The sequence below is a fragment of the Sceloporus occidentalis genome, unplaced genomic scaffold, assembly GCF_023333645.1.
Source record: "Sceloporus occidentalis isolate IW3139 unplaced genomic scaffold, rSceOcc1.0.p SCAF_6, whole genome shotgun sequence".
NCBI classification, from domain to species: domain Eukaryota; kingdom Metazoa; phylum Chordata; class Lepidosauria; order Squamata; family Phrynosomatidae; genus Sceloporus; species Sceloporus occidentalis.
Window position 1 is genome coordinate 105,774,679 of NW_028316986.1, and position 19,386 is coordinate 105,794,064.

The 19,386-nt window shown below is 41.1% G+C and overlaps 1 protein-coding gene across 2 annotated transcripts in view; it reads right to left on the reverse strand.

The window, feature by feature from the left end:
• The window catches only part of LOC149311230 (uncharacterized), a 121,764-nt gene that overhangs the window by 73,783 nt on the left and 28,595 nt on the right, over positions 1 to 19,386 (reverse strand). For both annotated transcript variants that reach the window (XM_089530598.1, XM_089530599.1), the window contains 9 exons: positions 18,329 to 18,444; positions 15,581 to 15,710; positions 14,966 to 15,169; positions 11,884 to 12,076; positions 9,699 to 9,826; positions 7,257 to 7,457; positions 4,397 to 4,518; positions 3,248 to 3,476; positions 164 to 369 (listed from right to left, as the gene is read on the reverse strand). In XM_089530598.1, the coding sequence (XP_089386724.1) occupies positions 164 to 369; positions 3,248 to 3,476; positions 4,397 to 4,518; positions 7,257 to 7,457; positions 9,699 to 9,826; positions 11,884 to 12,076; positions 14,966 to 15,169; positions 15,581 to 15,710; positions 18,329 to 18,444 (1,529 nt within the window). The remainder of the gene's footprint in view (positions 1 to 163; positions 370 to 3,247; positions 3,477 to 4,396; positions 4,519 to 7,256; positions 7,458 to 9,698; positions 9,827 to 11,883; positions 12,077 to 14,965; positions 15,170 to 15,580; positions 15,711 to 18,328; positions 18,445 to 19,386) is intronic.

Consider the following 19,386-nt stretch of genomic DNA (forward strand, 5'->3'; position numbering starts at 1 on the left):
GGGAATTGCTGGACTTGCAGATGGTCCCATAATTTCTGGCACTGCCCACTAGCCATGCTGGCTGGGACTGATGGTTGATGAAATCCATAAAAACTGAAAGGCCACACGTTCTCCACCCCATCATAAAGAGCTCAACAGAACAGCTTTCTTCCCCAGTACTAACCTGCCCATCTGTGCACTTTCTACTGCTGCCTCTATCAATCGATAGCGAAGGACTAGAAGTTCAAGAAGCCTTGAGAAGACATTCAAGATTAAAATTTGTTTTTCTTTGTTCCCTTTATTCTGTTCTTCCTTTATTACTGACTTCAATGCTGACACAGCAATCTCTTTTACAAGAGATGGGTCTTCAATCAGACTCTCTGTGAATAACTATCAAGGAAACATATTACTTGTAAATTTTAAATAAAAAGAATGATATTTCAATTTTGTTATTGATTTTACATCTGCTATTTTATTGGTTACACTATTGTAACTTAGTTTGGGAATGTCTGAGCGAAAGGCAGTTTACATTTTATTAATGTATAATACAAACCTCCTCTGAACAGATCTTGCCAGGAAAACCCCATGGTAAGTTCAACTTAGGGTCACCATAACTTGGAAATGACTTGAAGACACACAACAATCCTAATATGTTTTTCATAATTCAAAATGTTAGAGCTGGGGACATTTCTAGGTAACTCACAGTAGTGATTCTTATAAAGGAATACTTGTTTGAGTGATTTTTCCCTGTTGTTCCACTTATTAAAATAACTCAGAGTTGTATTTAATTACTTGATAAAACAAATAACATTTTTAAAATTAAAAACAAACAAGAACAACAGACTGGAGAGAATAGATAATATAAGAACAAAGAGTGGCAATGAATTGGGCAGATGACTATCAATATTCATAAGGTCTAATGCCTGCTGGGCTGATCAGTTTTTGTTTAGTTTTGAGTGGAGGGACATCGGGTGGGGAGGAATTCCTGAATTGGGGCATTAAATAAACTAAATGCAGCAACAGAAAAGGCTGGGTTATATTCTTGGCAACCAAACATAAGTTAGCAAGTAGAACAGAATCAGATGATCCACAAGAGCAAGCAGGCTCCTGTGCTCACACTCCTTTACATATTTTTTTATGTGTGTAACTGTAAGTAACACTTTATATGTTTATTTAAAAACCAGTCCTTCTCAAGAGTGCAAAAAATTACAATTGTCCAGCTTACTAACAGAAAATCCTTTAAATATTTCAGTTTATTCCATAATACCAACCAAGAAACATGGATCGCATTGATGGAGATCTGTAGCAACAAATACTTTGCTGTGAATAATATGACTATGCTGAGCACATTACGTAAACATGTTGGACACCACTTCCCATCAGTCCTAGGTCTTTTTTGCACAAAGCTTTTATGATGCAAGGAAGAGGGTGTTTTGCATGTTGCTGTTGTTTCATTTTCCTTCATAATACTAGTGTTTTTGCCACACACACAAAATGTATTTGTCAGCACAGGAAAGTGTATTTTTTTCCTTTTTCCTTCCTTCTTTGTGTGAAAGATCACTTTCACAAGTATCTCAGTTTAGAAATGAAGCAGTTCGATGTGAGTATGCTCTGGGTACATGGCAGATGTGGTGATCAAAGGTATGCCCCAGTCCTGTACCCCATTCTCATTTTATTTGCAGTAGGGAAAGTATAAGGGACACTTGGGATCACCAGGAAAGAGATTTGGGGAGGGGTTGATCTCGATTTCCCCAATATTTCCTATTACCAATATATTTTTAGTATTTCCCCCCCTTATCTGTTACATTTCACTGTACTAGCATTACAGTTGCAAAGGAAGCCCATTAAGAACCAGTTTTTCCAATGAGGGTATTGGAATTTACCCACCAACCCATCACCATTTACTTCCTTGGTCTTCTTCACATTGCTCTTTCTTTTTATATATTCATTTTCTTTCCTAAGGGACCGCAATTATAATAATTTGTTGCTTTGTGCCTTTAAGTCATTTCTGACTTATGGCAACCCTAAGGTGAACCTACCATAGGGTTTTCTTGGCAGAATTTGTTCAGAGGCTTTGGCTTTGGCTTCCTCTGAGGCTAAGAGAGGGTGACTTACCTAAGGTCACCCAGTGGGTTTCCATGGCTGAGCAGGGATTCAAACCCTGGGTTCCCAGTGTCTAGTCCATTACTCAAACCACTACACCATACTGACTCCAGTTGCAATATAGAATGTGACCAATATGCAACAATGCAAAGAGAGAGGAAGGGAAAGAATAGAAGAGTTGCAACAGAGAAAAACAAAGCAAAGCAAAACAAAAAAGCAGGAAAATGAGGTGGGAAAAATTACAACAGCCTTCCTAGAAACAGCCTAATTAGATCAAGGCATGTTGAAATGTGTGAGGAATTTACTCAGCTGCCCCCAGTGCAGGAGAGCTAAAGCAGGAATGGTCAGTATAATCATGTGACTAAAACCAAAGTGTAAAAGGAAACATCACAATTCCAACAGTGAAATGATGGTACAATCCCATTTTTTAAGAGCTAACGTGAACAGTCAGCATAGCAATTGGTCCAGCAATATCTGGAGGGCTGCAGTTGACTACTGCATGTGTATAAATTGTGTTCCTAGTGCGGAGTAGAAAACAGGGGTCATGGATATTTTGAAGCACCAGCAGCACAATCCTGAGCTCAGTGGATCTTATTCCTAAGAAAGGGCAGTTGACTACTGCATACACATGCAGTAGTCAACTGCAGCCCTCCCGATGTTGCTGGACCAATTGCTATGCTGACTGTTCACATTAGCTCTTAAAAAATTGGATTGTACCATCCTTTCACTGTTGGAATTGTGATGTTTCCTTTTACACTTTGGTTTTAGTCACATGATTTTGCTGAAACAAAGCAACCAATGGAGTCCCTTTCCCACCCAGGTCAAACTGCATTGTACTGAAAGCGAAGCAAGAAATTCTAGCATCTGAAAAATCTTGCAATCACATTTTCATATCTCTGGAAGGAAAAATAAATACAACAATGTAAAAGTAACTAATTAACATTTGGTGCCTTTCTATGACACCAAAAATCTCTCAATGCCAAATGGTAAGGCCAAACTTGATGCCAGAGGAAGTAGACTTAAGTCTATAAAAGCTTATGCTACCAACTCATTCCTTTTTTTCTGTTAATCTCAAAGATATTACAAGATCCATTTGTGTACCTAATTAAAGATATGTAGCACAACATGAATTCACTATAAATTTTGAAGAGAAATATAAGCATACGTCCTTCTGTGTTTGAGAGCCATAAAAAGATCTTGGATTTTCCAGGGACAGCCATGCATCCAGAACAAGCTGAAGTACTTGTTTGTCCAATTTAATTGCCTCTTTGGCAGTCTTTGGCCTACAGATTTGCTGGAACTCTTGAAGGACATGACACAGAGCTTTCGGGATTAAAGATACCAGGCCAAGGGATGGGTGGAACTCCAACAAATAAATGTTCTTCAAGGCTGTACTTTAATTTAAAGAAAGGAAAAGATAAAAAGAATTATGAAAGCCAAGGATGATGAAATGAAGAAACAGTTTTTGTTTTTAAAGAAAGTCAAAAGCATCTTCTCAGCCAAGATAATGATAATGAACAAAGAAACCCAAAGAAGAAAATAAAAGTTATAGATGTTGTTCACCACGAATAACAGCAATGTAATGATTCTAACTGGAGTAATCAAAGTTAGGCAAATTCATTGTAGGGATTTTTAAAAACTCTCCAACTTCCATATGCTGAAAGGGTCACTGGACTGTGAAGTATTATAAACCCAGAGGTATGTGTAAACACAAATAATTTTATGTATACATATACAGAGGGTCCACCATATCCATGGAGGTTTGGTTCCAGGATTCAGGGCAGATACGAAAAAATGGAGGTGCTCAATTATCATGTTATTAAATTGCAGCAATGTGAACAAATGCTTCAGCGTGTCCATGTTCATGTCACCACCATTTAATAAGAGACCCACAGTTAGTGAAATTCATTGATCCAGAGCCAACAGATCCAGAGGGCCTATCCTCTCTCTCTCTTTCTCTCTCTCTCTCTCTCTGTTGTATGTGTGCTGGGAAAGCAATTAGTTGTTTAATTTTTCAATTTAAGCAAGAGAAATAGCAATGCTGCTGCTGATCACTATGTTGCAAACTATTTATCCATCTAAGTTTAATGAGCTTATATAAACCAGAGTTAAAGAGAATAATAGTAGGACTTCTCTGAAGATGCCAACCACTGATGCTGGCGAAATGTCAGGAATAAACTCTTCTAGAACATGGCCACATAGACCAAAAGCCCCACAAAAAACAATAGTAGGACTCATTTGCATTGTATTTTTACCGAACATGGATAGCAAGAATAGGTCTCCTTACATTGATAGGGAGGCAAATATTACTTACGAGCTGTTATTAATAGCAATTAATTGCTTTGGAACAATATATGGAGGAAAACCAAATTCATGGATGCCACCTTTGGAACCATGATGCCAAATCTTATGGTTATAGTCACGCTGGTTGTCTACCTGAAAATCAAACAAGCAAAATGTTCTTGTGAAATTACAGGGGAAAAAACTGCTAGTAATTTTCTAACACATGACATTAAATAACATTTCAAAGGTGTTATAGGTGTTGCAGTTGGATATGCTGGAACAACCATCAAGAATGATGCCTATCTTTTGACAAAAGGTATATTTATCAACATTTAGGTCTACATATAATTTCCATTATGCACCTTGGACCATCATGATGTTCAAATTACAATTGTAATTGCATGTATAGCTGAACAGTTCCTTGGTAAACAATAGCTCCAAAGCTGACAGTGTCATAGAATATGGGAAACTGAATACAGCTCCCAGAAATTAAACCAACCAAGAAGCCTCTGGTAAGTTGGCAAACACCTTGGGAGCTGTAATACTCCAAACAACTTTTCCAAATACTGTCCTGCCACAACTTTGGTTCATAGAATCATAGAATCATAGAGTTGGAAGAGACTGCACGGGCCATCCAGTCCAACCCCCTGCCATGCAGGAAATCCAATCAAAGCATCCCCAATAGATGGCCATCTAGCCTCTGCTTAAAGACCTCCAAGGAAGGAGACTCCACTACACTCCGAGGGAGTGTGTTCCACTGTCGCACAGCCCTTACTGTCAGGAAGTTCTTCCTAATGTTGAGGTGGAATCTCTTTTCCTGTAGCTTGCATCCATTGTTCCGGGTCCTGTTCTCTGGAGCAGCAGAAAACATGCTTGCTCCCTCCTCAATATGACATCCTTTCAAATATTTAAACAGGGCTATCATATCACCTCTTAACCTTCTCTTCTCCAGGCTAAACATCCCCAGCTCCCTGAGTCGTTCCTCATAGGGCAAGGTTTCCAGACCTTTCACCATTTTAGTCGCCCTCCTCTGGACACGCTCGAGTTTCTCAATGTCCTTTTTGAATTGTGGTGCCCAGAACTGGACACAATATTCCAGGTGGGGCCTGACCAGAGCAGAATACAGTGGCACTATTACTTCTCTTGATCTAGACACTATACTTTTATTGATGCAGCCTAAAATTGCATTGGCCTTTTTAGCTGCCGCATCACACTGTTGACTCATGTTCAACTTGTGGTCTACTTGGACTCTCAGATCCCTTTCACACGTAGTTTCATTCAGCCAGGTGTCCTCCATCCTATATCTGTGCATTTCATTTTTCTGCCCTAAGTGCAGTACCTTACATTTCTCTGTGTTGAATTTCATTTTGTTAGCTTTGGCCCAGCTTTCTAGTCTATTTAGATCATTTTGAATCTTGATCCTGCCCTCTGGAGTATTAGCTATTCCTCCTAATTTGGTGTCATCTGCAAATTTGATAAGTATGCTCCCAATTCTGTCATCCAGGTCATTGATAAAGATGTTGAATAACACTGGGCCCAGGACAGAGACCTGTGGGACCCCACTGGTCACTTCCCTCCAGGATGAAAAAGAGCCATTGTTGAGCACCCTTTGGGTTCGGCCAGTTAACCAATTACAGATCCATTTAACAGTCTAGCCCACATTTTACAAGCTTGTTTGCAAGAATGTCATGGGAAACCTTGTTAAAGGCTTTACTGAAATCAAGATATACTATATCCACAGCATTCCCTTCATCTACCAAGCTGGTAATTTTATCAAAGAAAGAGATCAGATTTGTCTGGCATGACTTGTTTCTCTGAAACCCATGTTGACTTTTTGTGATTATGGCATTGCCTTCTAGATGTTCACAGACTCTCTGTTTAATGATCTGCTCTAGAATCTTTCCTGGTATTGATGTCAGACTAACTGGACGATAATTGTTGGGATCCTCTTTTTCCCCCTTTTTGAAGATGGGGACAACGTTTGCCCTCCTCCAGTCTGCTGGGACTTCTCCTGTTCTCCAGGAGTTCTCAAAGATTATTGCCAATGGCTCCGCTATTACATTTGCCAGTTGTTTTAGTACCCTTGGATGGAGTTCATCTGGTCCTGGAGACTTAAATTCATTTAGATTAACAAGGTATTCTTCTACTATCTCTCTACTTATTCTGTGCTGAAATTCCCCTATTCTGTCCTCTGCTCCATTATCCTCAAGTTGAGCACCCTTTGCCTTTTCTGAGAAGACTGAGGCAAAGAAGGTGTTGAGGAATTCTGCCTTTTCTCTGTCACCTGTTAGCATTTTGCCATCTTTTCCACGCAGTGGCCCTACCATTTCCTTCTTCTTCCTTTTGCTGCGGACATATCCAAAAAATCCCTTTTTATTCTTTTTAACCTCTCTAGCAAGCCTGAGTTCATTCTGCGCTTTAGCTTTTCTGACTTTACCCCTACAAATGCCTGCTATTTCTTTGAATTCCTTTTTTGTGATTTTCCCCTTTTTCCATTTCTTATACATGTTCCGTTTCAAACTTAGCTCGGTTGAAAGTTCCTTAGTCATCCATCCTGGTTTCTTGAGACATCTCCCATTTTTCTTCTTCACTGGAACTGTTTGAGATTGTGCCTTCAGTATCTCTCTTTTGAGAAACTCCCATCTGTCCTGGACTCCCTTCCCTTTTAGTATTTCTGACCACGGGATCACCCTCAATACTTCTCTAAGTTTACTGAAATCCGCTCTCCTAAAGTCTAGAATGCGTGTTTGACTATGCCTGGCTTCTTCTTTCCATTGTATAACAAACTCCAGGAGAACATGGTCACTTCCACCTAATGATCCCACTCCATTAACACCCCATGGTTCAAATGAGCATTAGCTGTACCATGAACAAACTCTTGGTCTGCTCACCTGTTGATTCAATATATCCCTCACCAGCTGTGTCTGAAGTCTTAGGCAAGCACACTCATCCTTATAGATGTTCACAAAATATCCTAGGTTGAAATCAAACCGAGGGCGTAGGTACATGACATCTGTTACTACTTGGGCCAAAGCAAATCTTTCTTCCAAAGCTAAAGCATGTTGGTACGCTTCAAAGTAACAATCTAGGAGCTGAAAACACATTTAAAACAAGGAAAGGCTTGTTTCATTCTGGTTTTGTGTTTTTTTTTTTAAATTGTGTTATATTAATTTTGTATGCTAATCATTAAGTCATTTCAGTATGAAAGAAATATTTTGCAACTGGGTTCAGATCTTTCCCTGCTACTTTCTGGCTGACAGATAATTTTTAAAGTGTGGTGTGGTTGTTTGAGCACTGGACTACTACGCTAGAGACTAGGGCTCAAATCCCCACTCCCCATGGAAACCCATTGGGTGACCTTAGGCAAGTCACACTCTCTCAGCTGCAGAGGAAGGCAAAGTAAAAAAAAAAAACCTCCATGATAAGTTCATAAGCGGGAAATGACTTATTATTGTTATTATTATTATTATTATTATTATTATTATGTTTTATTTATATAGCTCTGTAGATTTGTACAGCGCCATACATACAAACAATAAAATAGATAAGAGTAAACCTGCCTATGGCATACAATCTAAGAAATATTAGCATAAAATTTATAAACAATACATAACAATACAGGAAAGGGTTCAATAAAACAGGCAACAAATTAAAAACATCAAATAGCATATAATAGTCACGCAATACCTGGGAACATTTCTCAGAACAGGATGGTCTTCAACTCAGTTTTGAAACTGGTTAAGGAAGTGATGACCCGTGAGGCTCGTGGGGGAAGGAGATTCCAGGAGTGAGGGGCAGCAAGTGAAAGGGGACAAATCCAGGACGGGGCAGAGAAAATCCTGGGCTGAGACACACAACCTTTTCCCAAAAACTAACATATAAGGTGGCTTACAAGATTTTTTTAAAATAAAAGTAAAGCCACAAGTAGCTACCATATACAAAAAGTAATGAATAAAACAGAACTAAATTGTTAATAGAAATAAAACCACTCAAAACATTGACTGAAAAGCAAATTATATCATACAATGCCACTGTTAAAAGAATTGGACTGACTGCCAAAATGCTTCCGGTCGAAATTCAGGGTGCTTGTGATGTTATTTAAAACTCGACTTGAGGGATTGCCTCTCTGTATATGTACTTGCCCAAGGACTGAGGACCACTGCAAAGGCCATCCCCTATGTCTCACCAATGAAGGCACTATACTGTGAAAAGACCTTCTCAATGATGGTACCCTAATTGTGGAATGCCCTTTCTTTGGAGGCCTGGTTGGCACCAACATTAGTCTCGTTTGTGCCAAATGAAAACATGGCTGTTTATTACATGCTTTGGGTCTCAGTGATTTTCCTCAAAATACTAAAGCACATGGTTTGACATTGGGGAGTACAAGAAGCAGGAGGAGGAGGAGGTCTTTTTCTTTTCTATAAAGTATTCTGTTCCCCAAAGCCGAGTGGAAATTTAAAAAGAAAAGTCTTCATCTGCTGACAAAACAACAGTAAGAAGGGATCCTTGGGCCACCTCCTAACTATCTTATAACTTTGATTAATTGATTTTAAAGTACTTTTAAAAACTGTTGAGATCTCTGCAGAAAAAAATCTCCAAAGAAACAGAATAGAACAAATTTAAAAATCCATACATGGGACACTAGCCTGGATTAAGATTCTTCTGTCCAGCCCTAGTGGCAGCCAAGGAATGAATTACTGCTTTGATTAGAAAGAGATGTAATTGCAAATCAGCCACAAAGTCGTTCAAAGGCACAACTGGCAGCTGAAAACACCTGTGCCTCCATAAATAGCACCAAGTCCAGGCCCACAAGCTGTGTACTTGGTCCTTTGGGCAGATGGGTAGGTGAACATGTAACCTTATAAGGTACTAGTCACATCCTCCATTTTAGTCAATGTGTTTCCTTACCCTTCTGTTTTTTGTTTTTTTTTGTGATGTTTAACTAAATTCAGTTCTGAAATGCTAACAACAGCTTTTTCCATGTGTGGATGATATATACAGTCTAACATACACATGTTGTTGTGTGCCTTCAAGTTGTTTCCAACTTATGGCAACCCTCAGAGGACCCTAAGGAGAACTTATCATGGTGTTCCCTTGACAGTTTTTTTCAGAGGGGGTTTGCCATTGCCATCCTCTGTGTGACTTGCCCAAAGTCACTCAATGGGTTTACATGGCTAAGCTGGGATTCAAACTCAGGCCTCCAGAGTCATAGTCAATGCTTAAACCACTACAAACCACTACATACAAATACGCCCATTAAATTACTTGCAAATTCTGGATCTTCCTTTCTTAAAAATATTCATTTGGCTTGCATATATTTATATACACCTGACCTGTCGTTTATTTTCCAAGAATCCTGTTTCACAAGTCCAAAGGTCAAGCAGTACTGCAGATCGATCCACCGATGCGTGTGCCCAACCTGAGTAGTTACTGTTATTGGAATCACTGCAGGCTTTATGGCCTTGGAAAGAGAAAAGAGAGTGCAACAGATATTGCTACAGAAACAAAAATTCAAGCTAAGAGGCCACAAAACCAGCTGTTGGGAATCCCCTAATTAAGTTCTGGGTGTGCTTTCTTTCCCCTCTGTGTTTTAATTTGTCAGAAGGTTGCCCTGTTTCATGCAACCCAACAGTAACTAGCTGTCTACATACACATAAAGGTTGTTTCACCAACAGATGTTTCACCTAAATCAGTTGTATACTGTGGAAGCTCTCGGGAAATCAATAGCTGGAGTCTCGTGCATGGCATTTACAGACACCACAACATCCTCCAACACCTCCCTTAGCGCCCTTTGAGGCCACCTCATCTTCTCATATTTTTACTATAGGACAATAAAGTGATGGACACCAGCTGCTATGCCACCTTTCTTTCCTTTCCTTTCCCCAGAATGCTCCAGGGCACATGCTAAACCCAGAATATCTGTACAGGGGCCCTGTAACTTTAATGATTATGTAGAAGAAAGCATTTTAGCAGGTGTCCTTTATATGACAAGTAACATCTGATGAAATTCTTCTATGCAACCGTTAGAAGTACAGGAGCCATGTCCTGTATTTCAACCAGCAGCCCCACTTGAATCCTATTGATAGTCGCAGGGCTTGTCTACACTGGCCAAAAACTCTGGATTCACCTTGTATCCACAATGATTTGTTTACACAATGTATGGCCTGATTTGCAGCAAAACTGCCCTTAATTCACTTTTGAAAACTTTGCAGGTTACTACAGATTTCCCAGGTTACTCTGGATTTTCCCAAGGAAATCTGGAGTTTCCTGAGTGTGGACAACAGGGATCGGGCCACAAGCAAGCATCACCATCCTCAAAGGGCCCGTGCTTCCTGCAGCCATGCCCTGGCCATGCCATGCCAGGCCAGGCCAGGCCCAGCCAGCTTTCCTCCCAATGCTCCAAGTCCAAAGTGTCACCTTCTCAGGCAAGCACCCCCTCCAGCAAAGCCTCTCTGTCAATATGTTGCTTACCTGGCATCAGAATGGGGTGCCCAGTGATGTGATCAACAAGGAACTGGTCACTCTATCCTCTGCTAGTTGATCCAATGGCTCGGTGCCCCATTCTGACCTCACCAGAAGCAACTTCCCAGCAAGGCTCTTCTACCAGGGAACTGCTTTTGTGGCCAGTGAGGCAGTAGAGGCAGCAATGGGAGAGGAGAACAGGGTATTGGTGCAAATGTGTGGTTGGCCGGACCAATCATCTGAACAGCAAGATGGCTTTGCCTCACTGTTGTGCTGGTGCATGTGACACTTACATAGTGGATCTGGGGCAGCTCCGGAGCAGAATACGAACTCATCTACTCAGGCTTTATGACTATCTAGAACATACCCACACACCCAGGTCATTTCTTGACGAGACATGATCCTGTGGCAGCCATTTTGTAGAGTTTTCCATGGCAACTTTCAAAATTTCTCAATGTGCCTTCAGGTCTAAAAAGTTCTTTTTTGTATCACATAGCACCACTTAATAACACATGAGCAATGTGATACTAATGATGCTTGTTGATCTTGGTTGTGTGAAAATATTCCACCGTTATAGGAAACCAATCTGGGACCCTTTCACAATACACAGTTATAGCATTGTGATTCCCCTTTAACTGCCATGGTTCCATTCTATGGAATCCTGGGATTTGCAGTTGAGGGAGGAGAAAATAGAATTCTCAGCCAGAGAGCTCTAGTGCTTCATCAAACTAAAAACCTCAGGAATCCTGATAGTTAAAGCAGAATCGTAGTGCTACAACTGTGTAGTGTTAAAGGGCCCCTGGAGTCCTACTTTGCTGAATGAGCTTATTCAAGGTTATTAACTGGGCATGGGGAACAGTCTAGTACAACTTGGTCACTCACTGAGGCAGACCGACAAGCTCCTAGAGTACATCCAAATTATTATTTTTGTGAATATTCATCCCTGATTCTGTAATTCTTTTTTACTATTTATTTCTAGTTACACTTGGACAGTGTCATTTTCTACACTATTGCATTGATGATATTGCAAAGCTGATTATTATGTTTCCACCTTACCTTTCTCTCTTTCAATGTACTGGGTTGCCACAAGCAAAAGCTCTCTTTCTAGCTCTTTCAGGTCTTGGAGGGCTACATCATATATCACAAAAGCCCCCCTCTGGTCCTGTGTGTGAATGTACATATCTTCTGCCGTGTAAAAATCATCATGATTTTCTACCTCTGCAAATTCCATGAATTGTACACTGTGCACCTACACAACAACAATTAAAAAAAAAAGAAATGAAAAAGCTAGTTACAAAATTATTACTTAGTAATACCTTTTTATATTTTTCACATCTGCTTGATAATGCAATTTTGGGAATAGGGACAATGTGTGTTCTGTGATGTAGAAACTTGTGGTGAGTCTATGCCCTTGTTGACCAAGGAGTCTCCAGAAATTTGGAAGAATGTGCTGTAACTGATGAGAAAGAAATCAAATTAGCTCTGCTGATAATGAGTGTTTGGGACACTCTTGAGAAGCTTAAACATCAACCTAGTTGAGGGGGGGATTTGAGTTTATAGAATGGAAAGTCAAAAGACAGCGAACCTATATTGTTGTGGGCTAGATATTATAGTTTCACATTGCCAACATATGTATGTTAACCAAATCTGGAAGCACAAAATCTGGAGAATGTAAATGTCAAACAGTAAAATACATCTTGAATACTTTTCTAAATGAATTTAGGCATTTCTGTCTGAACTGGTTTTACATTTTAGACACAATGCACTTATGCACAAATGTATAGGAAAATCCTGCATGACATCCAGTCTCTCTTTTTAAGCAGAAAGAAGTTCCATAAGCACAGTTCCTGTTTTGAGAAAGGAAACTCTTTCAGTGTAAGTCTGGAATATCAGTATGCAAAGGGATGCAGAGTGAAAGAAGTTGTAGCACAACTTTTCCTAGACTTGGTCTACTTCCTCAGAGGCCAGTTTCAGTATGCAGACTGAAAGAAGTTGTAGTATAACATTTTCTAGACTTGGTTTACTTCCTCCCAGCCTGCGCACATCACATTACAAACTCCTTCCACCATTCATCTGGCACCCTGGCCTTAAGCAACATCTTTCTTCCTGCCTTTGTCACTCAACAACCATAGTTAAAACTAAATCTGTCACCACACCCAAGCATTTTGCATTTCTATGGCTACTGATACTCTCTTATTATAAACGTCCCTCCCAGGCACCAGTTCATTCCATGCATCTGAGGAAGCAGACCAAGGGGTGAAGCAGACAGGACAGAAGGAGTGGCCACAGGCCTCTCCCCAGGACTGCAGCAACCAGATGCAATGATCCCGAAGGCATCTGCTGTCGCAGTCCCAAAAGGGAGCGCAAAAGGGAGTGGTAAGAAACTGTTCCTTTTGCAGCCCAGTTTGGGTCACATTAATCTGGCCAGTGCAGCCTCTGTGTGATCCACTGGCATTCATCACGTGCACACCCATCCCCGGATCGGCCCGATGGCAGCCCTTTTGCACCATCTGTTTGAGGCCCTTGTCTATGAAAGCTTATGCTACAAAATCTTTTGCACAGTTAGCCTCAAAGGTGCTACAAAAATCTCTTCCAGTACATGAGTGGCAATGTTAGATCCCCTCCCCCTTGCCCATTAATTGGCACCAGAACTTAGACTTTCCAAAAAGAAAAGGAAAAACAGTTTAAAATCTCAAAATCAAATTTAATTTGCATTTTGGCACCACTTAGACAAATGGTAGGAGAAATTTATTTTAAATTATACACTGAGCAGAACACTAATTATTCAGATTATTTTATGAGGCCCTGTTAAAGTTGGGACATTATGATAATCCAGTATTAGTTTTGGTTTCCTAAATCCTAAAGGTTGAGGAAACTTCATCCGCCATTAAGTATAAGGGGGTGCAGTCAGACTGGGGAAACAAATCAGCATCCATGTAAGGGTGAACAGATGTATCTACTGGGGTTTGGTTCCGGGATCCCCCATGAATACCAAAAAAATCCATGGATGGTCAAGTCCCATTAAATATAATGGCATAGTACAATGGCGTCCTTTATATAAAATGGTAAAATCAAGGTTTGCTTTTTGAAATTTGTATTTTGGGGAAAATATTTTCAAGCCATGGATGCTTGAATCCATGGATAAAGAATGCATGGATAGGGATGCATACATGTAAAGGTCTACTTGATTCTCCACCTCTCTTCATCCTCAGTGAAACAGCCATAATGGGATACAAATTCAGAATATTATACATGCTTGCTCAATCTGTAAAATAAAATATGTGCTGCAATACAAAGTACAATTTCTAAGCCATATTGAGATTGCTAGTGCATTTGAATAAATGGGCCAAAGATGTGCACTGTATGTTTTCCAAAGGTATGGGGGGTGGGGGGTAGGATGCAGGGGATTTAGCAACGAATTAGAGGGAAGTCTTGTGTGTCCCTGTGTCTGCTGCACTTTCCTGTATCCACATTTGAACTTGCATGGCTGATAGTTAAGAAAGGACAGCTTTGAGTTGGATAGGGAGCAACCACATGCACTTCTACAAAGACAGAGGGCCTTGAATTTTTAGCCAGACTTTGTCAGCTTGGTTAAATACAGCTGAGCCCATTTCCCTTTGAAAGCAGGCTGGGAATTCCCCTAAAGATCTTAATATGGACTTGTCCTTTAAAACCACAGGATTTACTCTGCTGCACCTGAGTTAGCATTACAACTTTTTATTTATGTGTACAATGGTCCCTCCACATTCTCTGGGGTTAGGGGTGAAGGACCCCTGTGAATGTGGAAAAACCACAATTTTTTTTTAAAAACTATTTTTTTTTTACTTCAGAAGACAGCTCTCTAGGAATCTCCATGTCTTCCAGTGCAACTCTATGGTCAACATCTGCCAGAAGTTGATCATAAAATCATGCTGGAGGACCTGCAAATGCCTACAGAAGAGTTTTCTCTAGGAACCTCTAGGTTTTCCAGCACAATTTTATGGCCAACCTCCAGTAGAATTGCTCTGGAGGACTTAGAGATTCCTAGAATGAATATATTAATCAAAACCCCAAATAATCAAATCCGCAAAAGTCAAAACAACAAATGTGGAGGGCCAACTGTATGCCTATGCAGTTGTTCTGTGACAAAATGTCTCACCTTATAGTCGGCTGGCGTATAATGCACATACGAGTGTGATGCAAGCCCACCAAAGGCACCAATGCCACCTTTGGCTGCATTTACCCAACAGGAATCTTCAGCTGTGGAAACCAATTGGCCAGCATTTAAGGCAAGGCCTGAGGTACTGATTGTGAGTGTTCTTTCTATGGATCTGAAGTAGTTGAGGACTCCCAAGCAAATTCTCTGGTATAAATTGGATAAATAAATAAAATCAATCAATACACGTATAACAATAGCCATGAATATGAAGACTTAGGCCCAAAATACACGGGCAAAATGACACAGCTTCAGGCTGTGCTGGGGACATACCATTTACGTGATGCACGTGCCCGAATGCAACCTGAAGCCACGCCATGTCCGTGTCATTTCCAAAGAACCGGGCCAATGAAGGAACAGAAACAATCCACTCCTGGCGGTGGCCCGGATTGGGACCAGGCACATGTGGTTGCCATGGTCCCAGCATGAATGGCACTGGCATAGTCTCCCACTGCTCTATTTAGCCCATCTGTTTTGGACCTTAGATTACCTTTATAGCCTTGAATCATAAACTTCATGCAAATGGTTTTCAAGACTTACTTTCCTTCTTCATTTTACCTGCAGTTCCCGGATTCTCAAGTGACGTAAATAAAGGAGCGATAAGTAGGCCCCTTTTCTTGAGACAAGGTCCTTGTCGCTGGCTTCCATGTCCTCATCTAGCCCCAGCAGCTGCAAAGTGGTTGCATGACTATTTTTCCAAGGAGAAATTTAATTAATCACTGTTCCTCAAAGAGCTTTCTAAAACACATCTAAATTAAATAATCTCTTTATATTTGTTTTCTAGAAGTGAACTCCCTATTGAGATCACATATAAAGAAAGCTCTGCACCAGCATTAAATTTAGAAAGGAGGAGGAAATATTGGCTGAATTTACAGAAGGGTTGTATCCCAGCTCCACTGCATAGTATCCCTGCCCCAGTTTGACCCCCTTACTGTCACACACATCTGTTTTGATTTCAGTTTAGATTAAATTTGGAAAGCCACATGGGCCATCATTACGTAGCCACATTGATGCACAGGTGTATTTTTACTGTGTGAACATGCTCACTTATCTGTCACAGCAGCTTTGGGGGTTGGGTATTTTTTTGGGTTTCGGTTTTTATTCCTGCAATGCATTATATTCTTGGTTATTTGCTTAATAAAATTGCCTTTATTTTCCTTTTGTTTGGGTTGCTCACCTGTGCTTCTGTAAAGTGAAAGTGAAAACACTTCTATTTGATGCCTGAGCCGGGTTACAGACTGCCTATTTGGGGCGGGCTGTACCCGCCCCTTTCCCCGGTGTATCAGGGCCTCAGTGGCCAGAATGGCAGCCGCTGAGGCCCCAATCCGCCGCTTTTCAGGCTGCGGGGAAGCGGCAAAACGCCGCTTCCCCGCAGCTTGAAAAGGGGTGTCCTTGGGGCTTGAAGCCCCAAGGACACCCCACGGCAGTGGGGAGGGGGAGAAAGGGGCCGCTTGGCCCCTTTCTCCCTTGCTTCGCTGGGCACAGCCATCTGAAGGCTGCGCCCAGCGAAGCAAAGCGGCGCCTCAAACCAGGAAGGAGCTCCGAAACGGAGCTCCTTCCTGGTTCACGCAAAGGGCGCCCTAGGCGCCATGGCGTGGAGCAAGGACGTCACGTCCGCGCCGCCCCGTGTAGAGGTGGCGCGGCCGTGACATCCTCATGACGGTGGCTGTCTGGAACGGCCGCTGTCATTTTTTATGCGCAGAGTGCGTATTAGGGTTAGGGAGGTGCGGAAGCACCGCACCTTCCTAACCCTAGTACGTGCTCTGTGCGTACTTTAATGGCAGTCTATAACCCGCCTGAGAGCCATAAGATAGTTTTTAAAAACCCTCTAGTTTACTCTCCTATTTTTGGTTTTTTTTTTAATGTGTAACAACTCCCAAATTGAGATTGTGGTGGGCTCAGGGATGGGGTGGATGGGGGAAGGTGGGATCAGGTGTGTGTGTGGGGGGGTGTTCACGTAAGTCAGGAGATAACCTAGATCACCTAACTGTTCCTGCCACAGAAGGGTAGCTCCCTTGTTTGTATCAGTGTACGGAAAAGGTGGGTGTGACTTTTTTCCCACTTAGATGTTTGTATGAACACATTCAGAGATTGCCATTTCATCTCCACCTTCTCTACCAGCTTCACTGCACACAGCTGCAGGCCAGAAGCCACTCCCAGCCCAATCACCCCACGGTCAAGGCAAACATACACCAATGGCGCAAGGGCATTTCCTGCCCTGGTCCCAAAAAAAGAGGGAAAGATCTGGGGCTGGTTTTGGGATGCCTTAGGTGGCCCTGATGCGGCACTAGGGTGGCTTTGGGGCACTCCAGGGGCATGTATTGTGTAAATGCCATAGCCCTGGAGTGGCTGGAAGCCACCCCCTTCTGCCCAACTATTATGGGCCTTCGTCTACAAATCTTAGGCTACCAACTTCTTTCTCTCAGTTAGACTTAAAGGTGCTACAAGATCCCTTTACATACCGACTCATGCTGTCATGGCTATGTCTTTCAATTCTACATATGCTTTGTTAGTGGTAAAAGTACCATCCTTATGTTTATGAACTGGAAAGAATGTTCAGAACCACGATCTAAGAGGGTGGTCCACCTGCAGAACCTGGAGGGTGATCCTTCCTTCCCCTTGCATCTTCCATCCACCATAAGAACTGGATCTGGAGGGTTGGGAAATCCTCTGGAGTTAATTTATAAGTGGCATGGAAGGCTGCAGAGGGAGGGGGTATCATTGGCTAGGGAGCACAGCACCAAACATCATACAGAAGGCAGCAATGGAATAGAACAAAGGAGCACTTTCATACTATACAATTACAGCACTATGATTCCATTTTGACTGCAAGGGTGCATCCTATGGAACCTTGGAATAGTTTACAGGAGGGGTATTTAGATTTCCCCTCCAGAGAGCTCTTCTAACCAAACTACAAACCCCAAGATTCCACTGGATGCAACCATGGTAGTTCAAGCGGAAGCATATCCCTATAGTTGTATAGTGTGAAAGGGTCTCTGATTAGTCTGTACACACTGATCATCTAATAATAATAATAAATTTTTTATTTAATATTTTTTTTATTTTTATTTTTTATTTTTATATCTATGGTTAACTTTGCTCATTAGCCTAAGCATACATACCTATATTGATAAGCAAAATATGCCAGTGAGGGACTCTGAGTTTCTGCTGTGCTTATTTGACAAGCGGCACACTACCCACACACATTTTGTGAATTGGTTTTTTAATGAATATACATGTTGCACATATACTTTTAAGCATAAGAGACACGCATAACAAAGACAGAAACATCAATATTAGTTTCACCTTATGTCTTTCTTCTTTCTTGAAAACGTAGACCCCTCCTTCAAGTAGCTGTTTTCCAGCCCTCTCTCAACACTTGCCATGATAGGATTATCATCATCACCATTTGTTTGTTGTTCCTGCCCATATTTAAGGACTAAGTATTATGCACCAACATCTCTCTCACTAAGGCTTTTTATGTTTCAGTGTTATATAAATGCAAAAACACGAACAAACTCTTAATGTAGGTCTAATTGGCACTGCAGAAATGATGCAGTTTGATACCACTTTGACACTGGTATCCTGGGATTTGTAGTTTTGTGGGGCACCAGAGCTCTCTGAAGCTAAATATCTTACAAAACTACAAACCCCCAAATTCCAGACCATTGAGCCATGGCAGTTAAAACAGAGCCAAACTGCATTATTTCTGCAGTGCAGATTAGACCTCAGGACTAAGGAACCTATGGTCACTCAGATGTGGCTGAAATTCCTATCAGCCCTAGCAAATATAGTTAAAACCATTTACAAAAATATAAGTAAAACATATAAAAAGGTTTTGTTAAAATGCAATTAAAATACAATCAAACTATCCATTGAATTAAAACACTTTAAAACAAAATCCATTAAATGGCAAAAGATAAACATTAGCAAAATAGCACATTAAAAGCCCTTGCAGTCAATTCTCAAAAGCCTGTTGGAACAGAAAAGATTTCACTGACCAACAGAAGAACAGCAAGGAGGGAGACACACAAAGGGTTATTCGGATGGTGAAAATAATCTGGGTTCAATCTTTGTTGTTCAGATGGATTTTGAACGCATCTGATTAAGTTTGGAGAGGGGGCTGCCAAAAAACCACTTAACTCGTGATAATTAATCTCGGAGGGTTTTCCAAGTTTCCCTAAAAGATTCACATTGTCAGCTGTGTGAATAATGGATGCAAATAGACCCAAGATAAATTGGGATAAAACTCTGCATGCCCTGAATGTGTTTTGAATACATGTGCATCACTGAATCCATATTTATGTGCAGTGCTGACATATGTGAGCAACGGAACTCACAGAGATGAGCATAAATGCGATTCC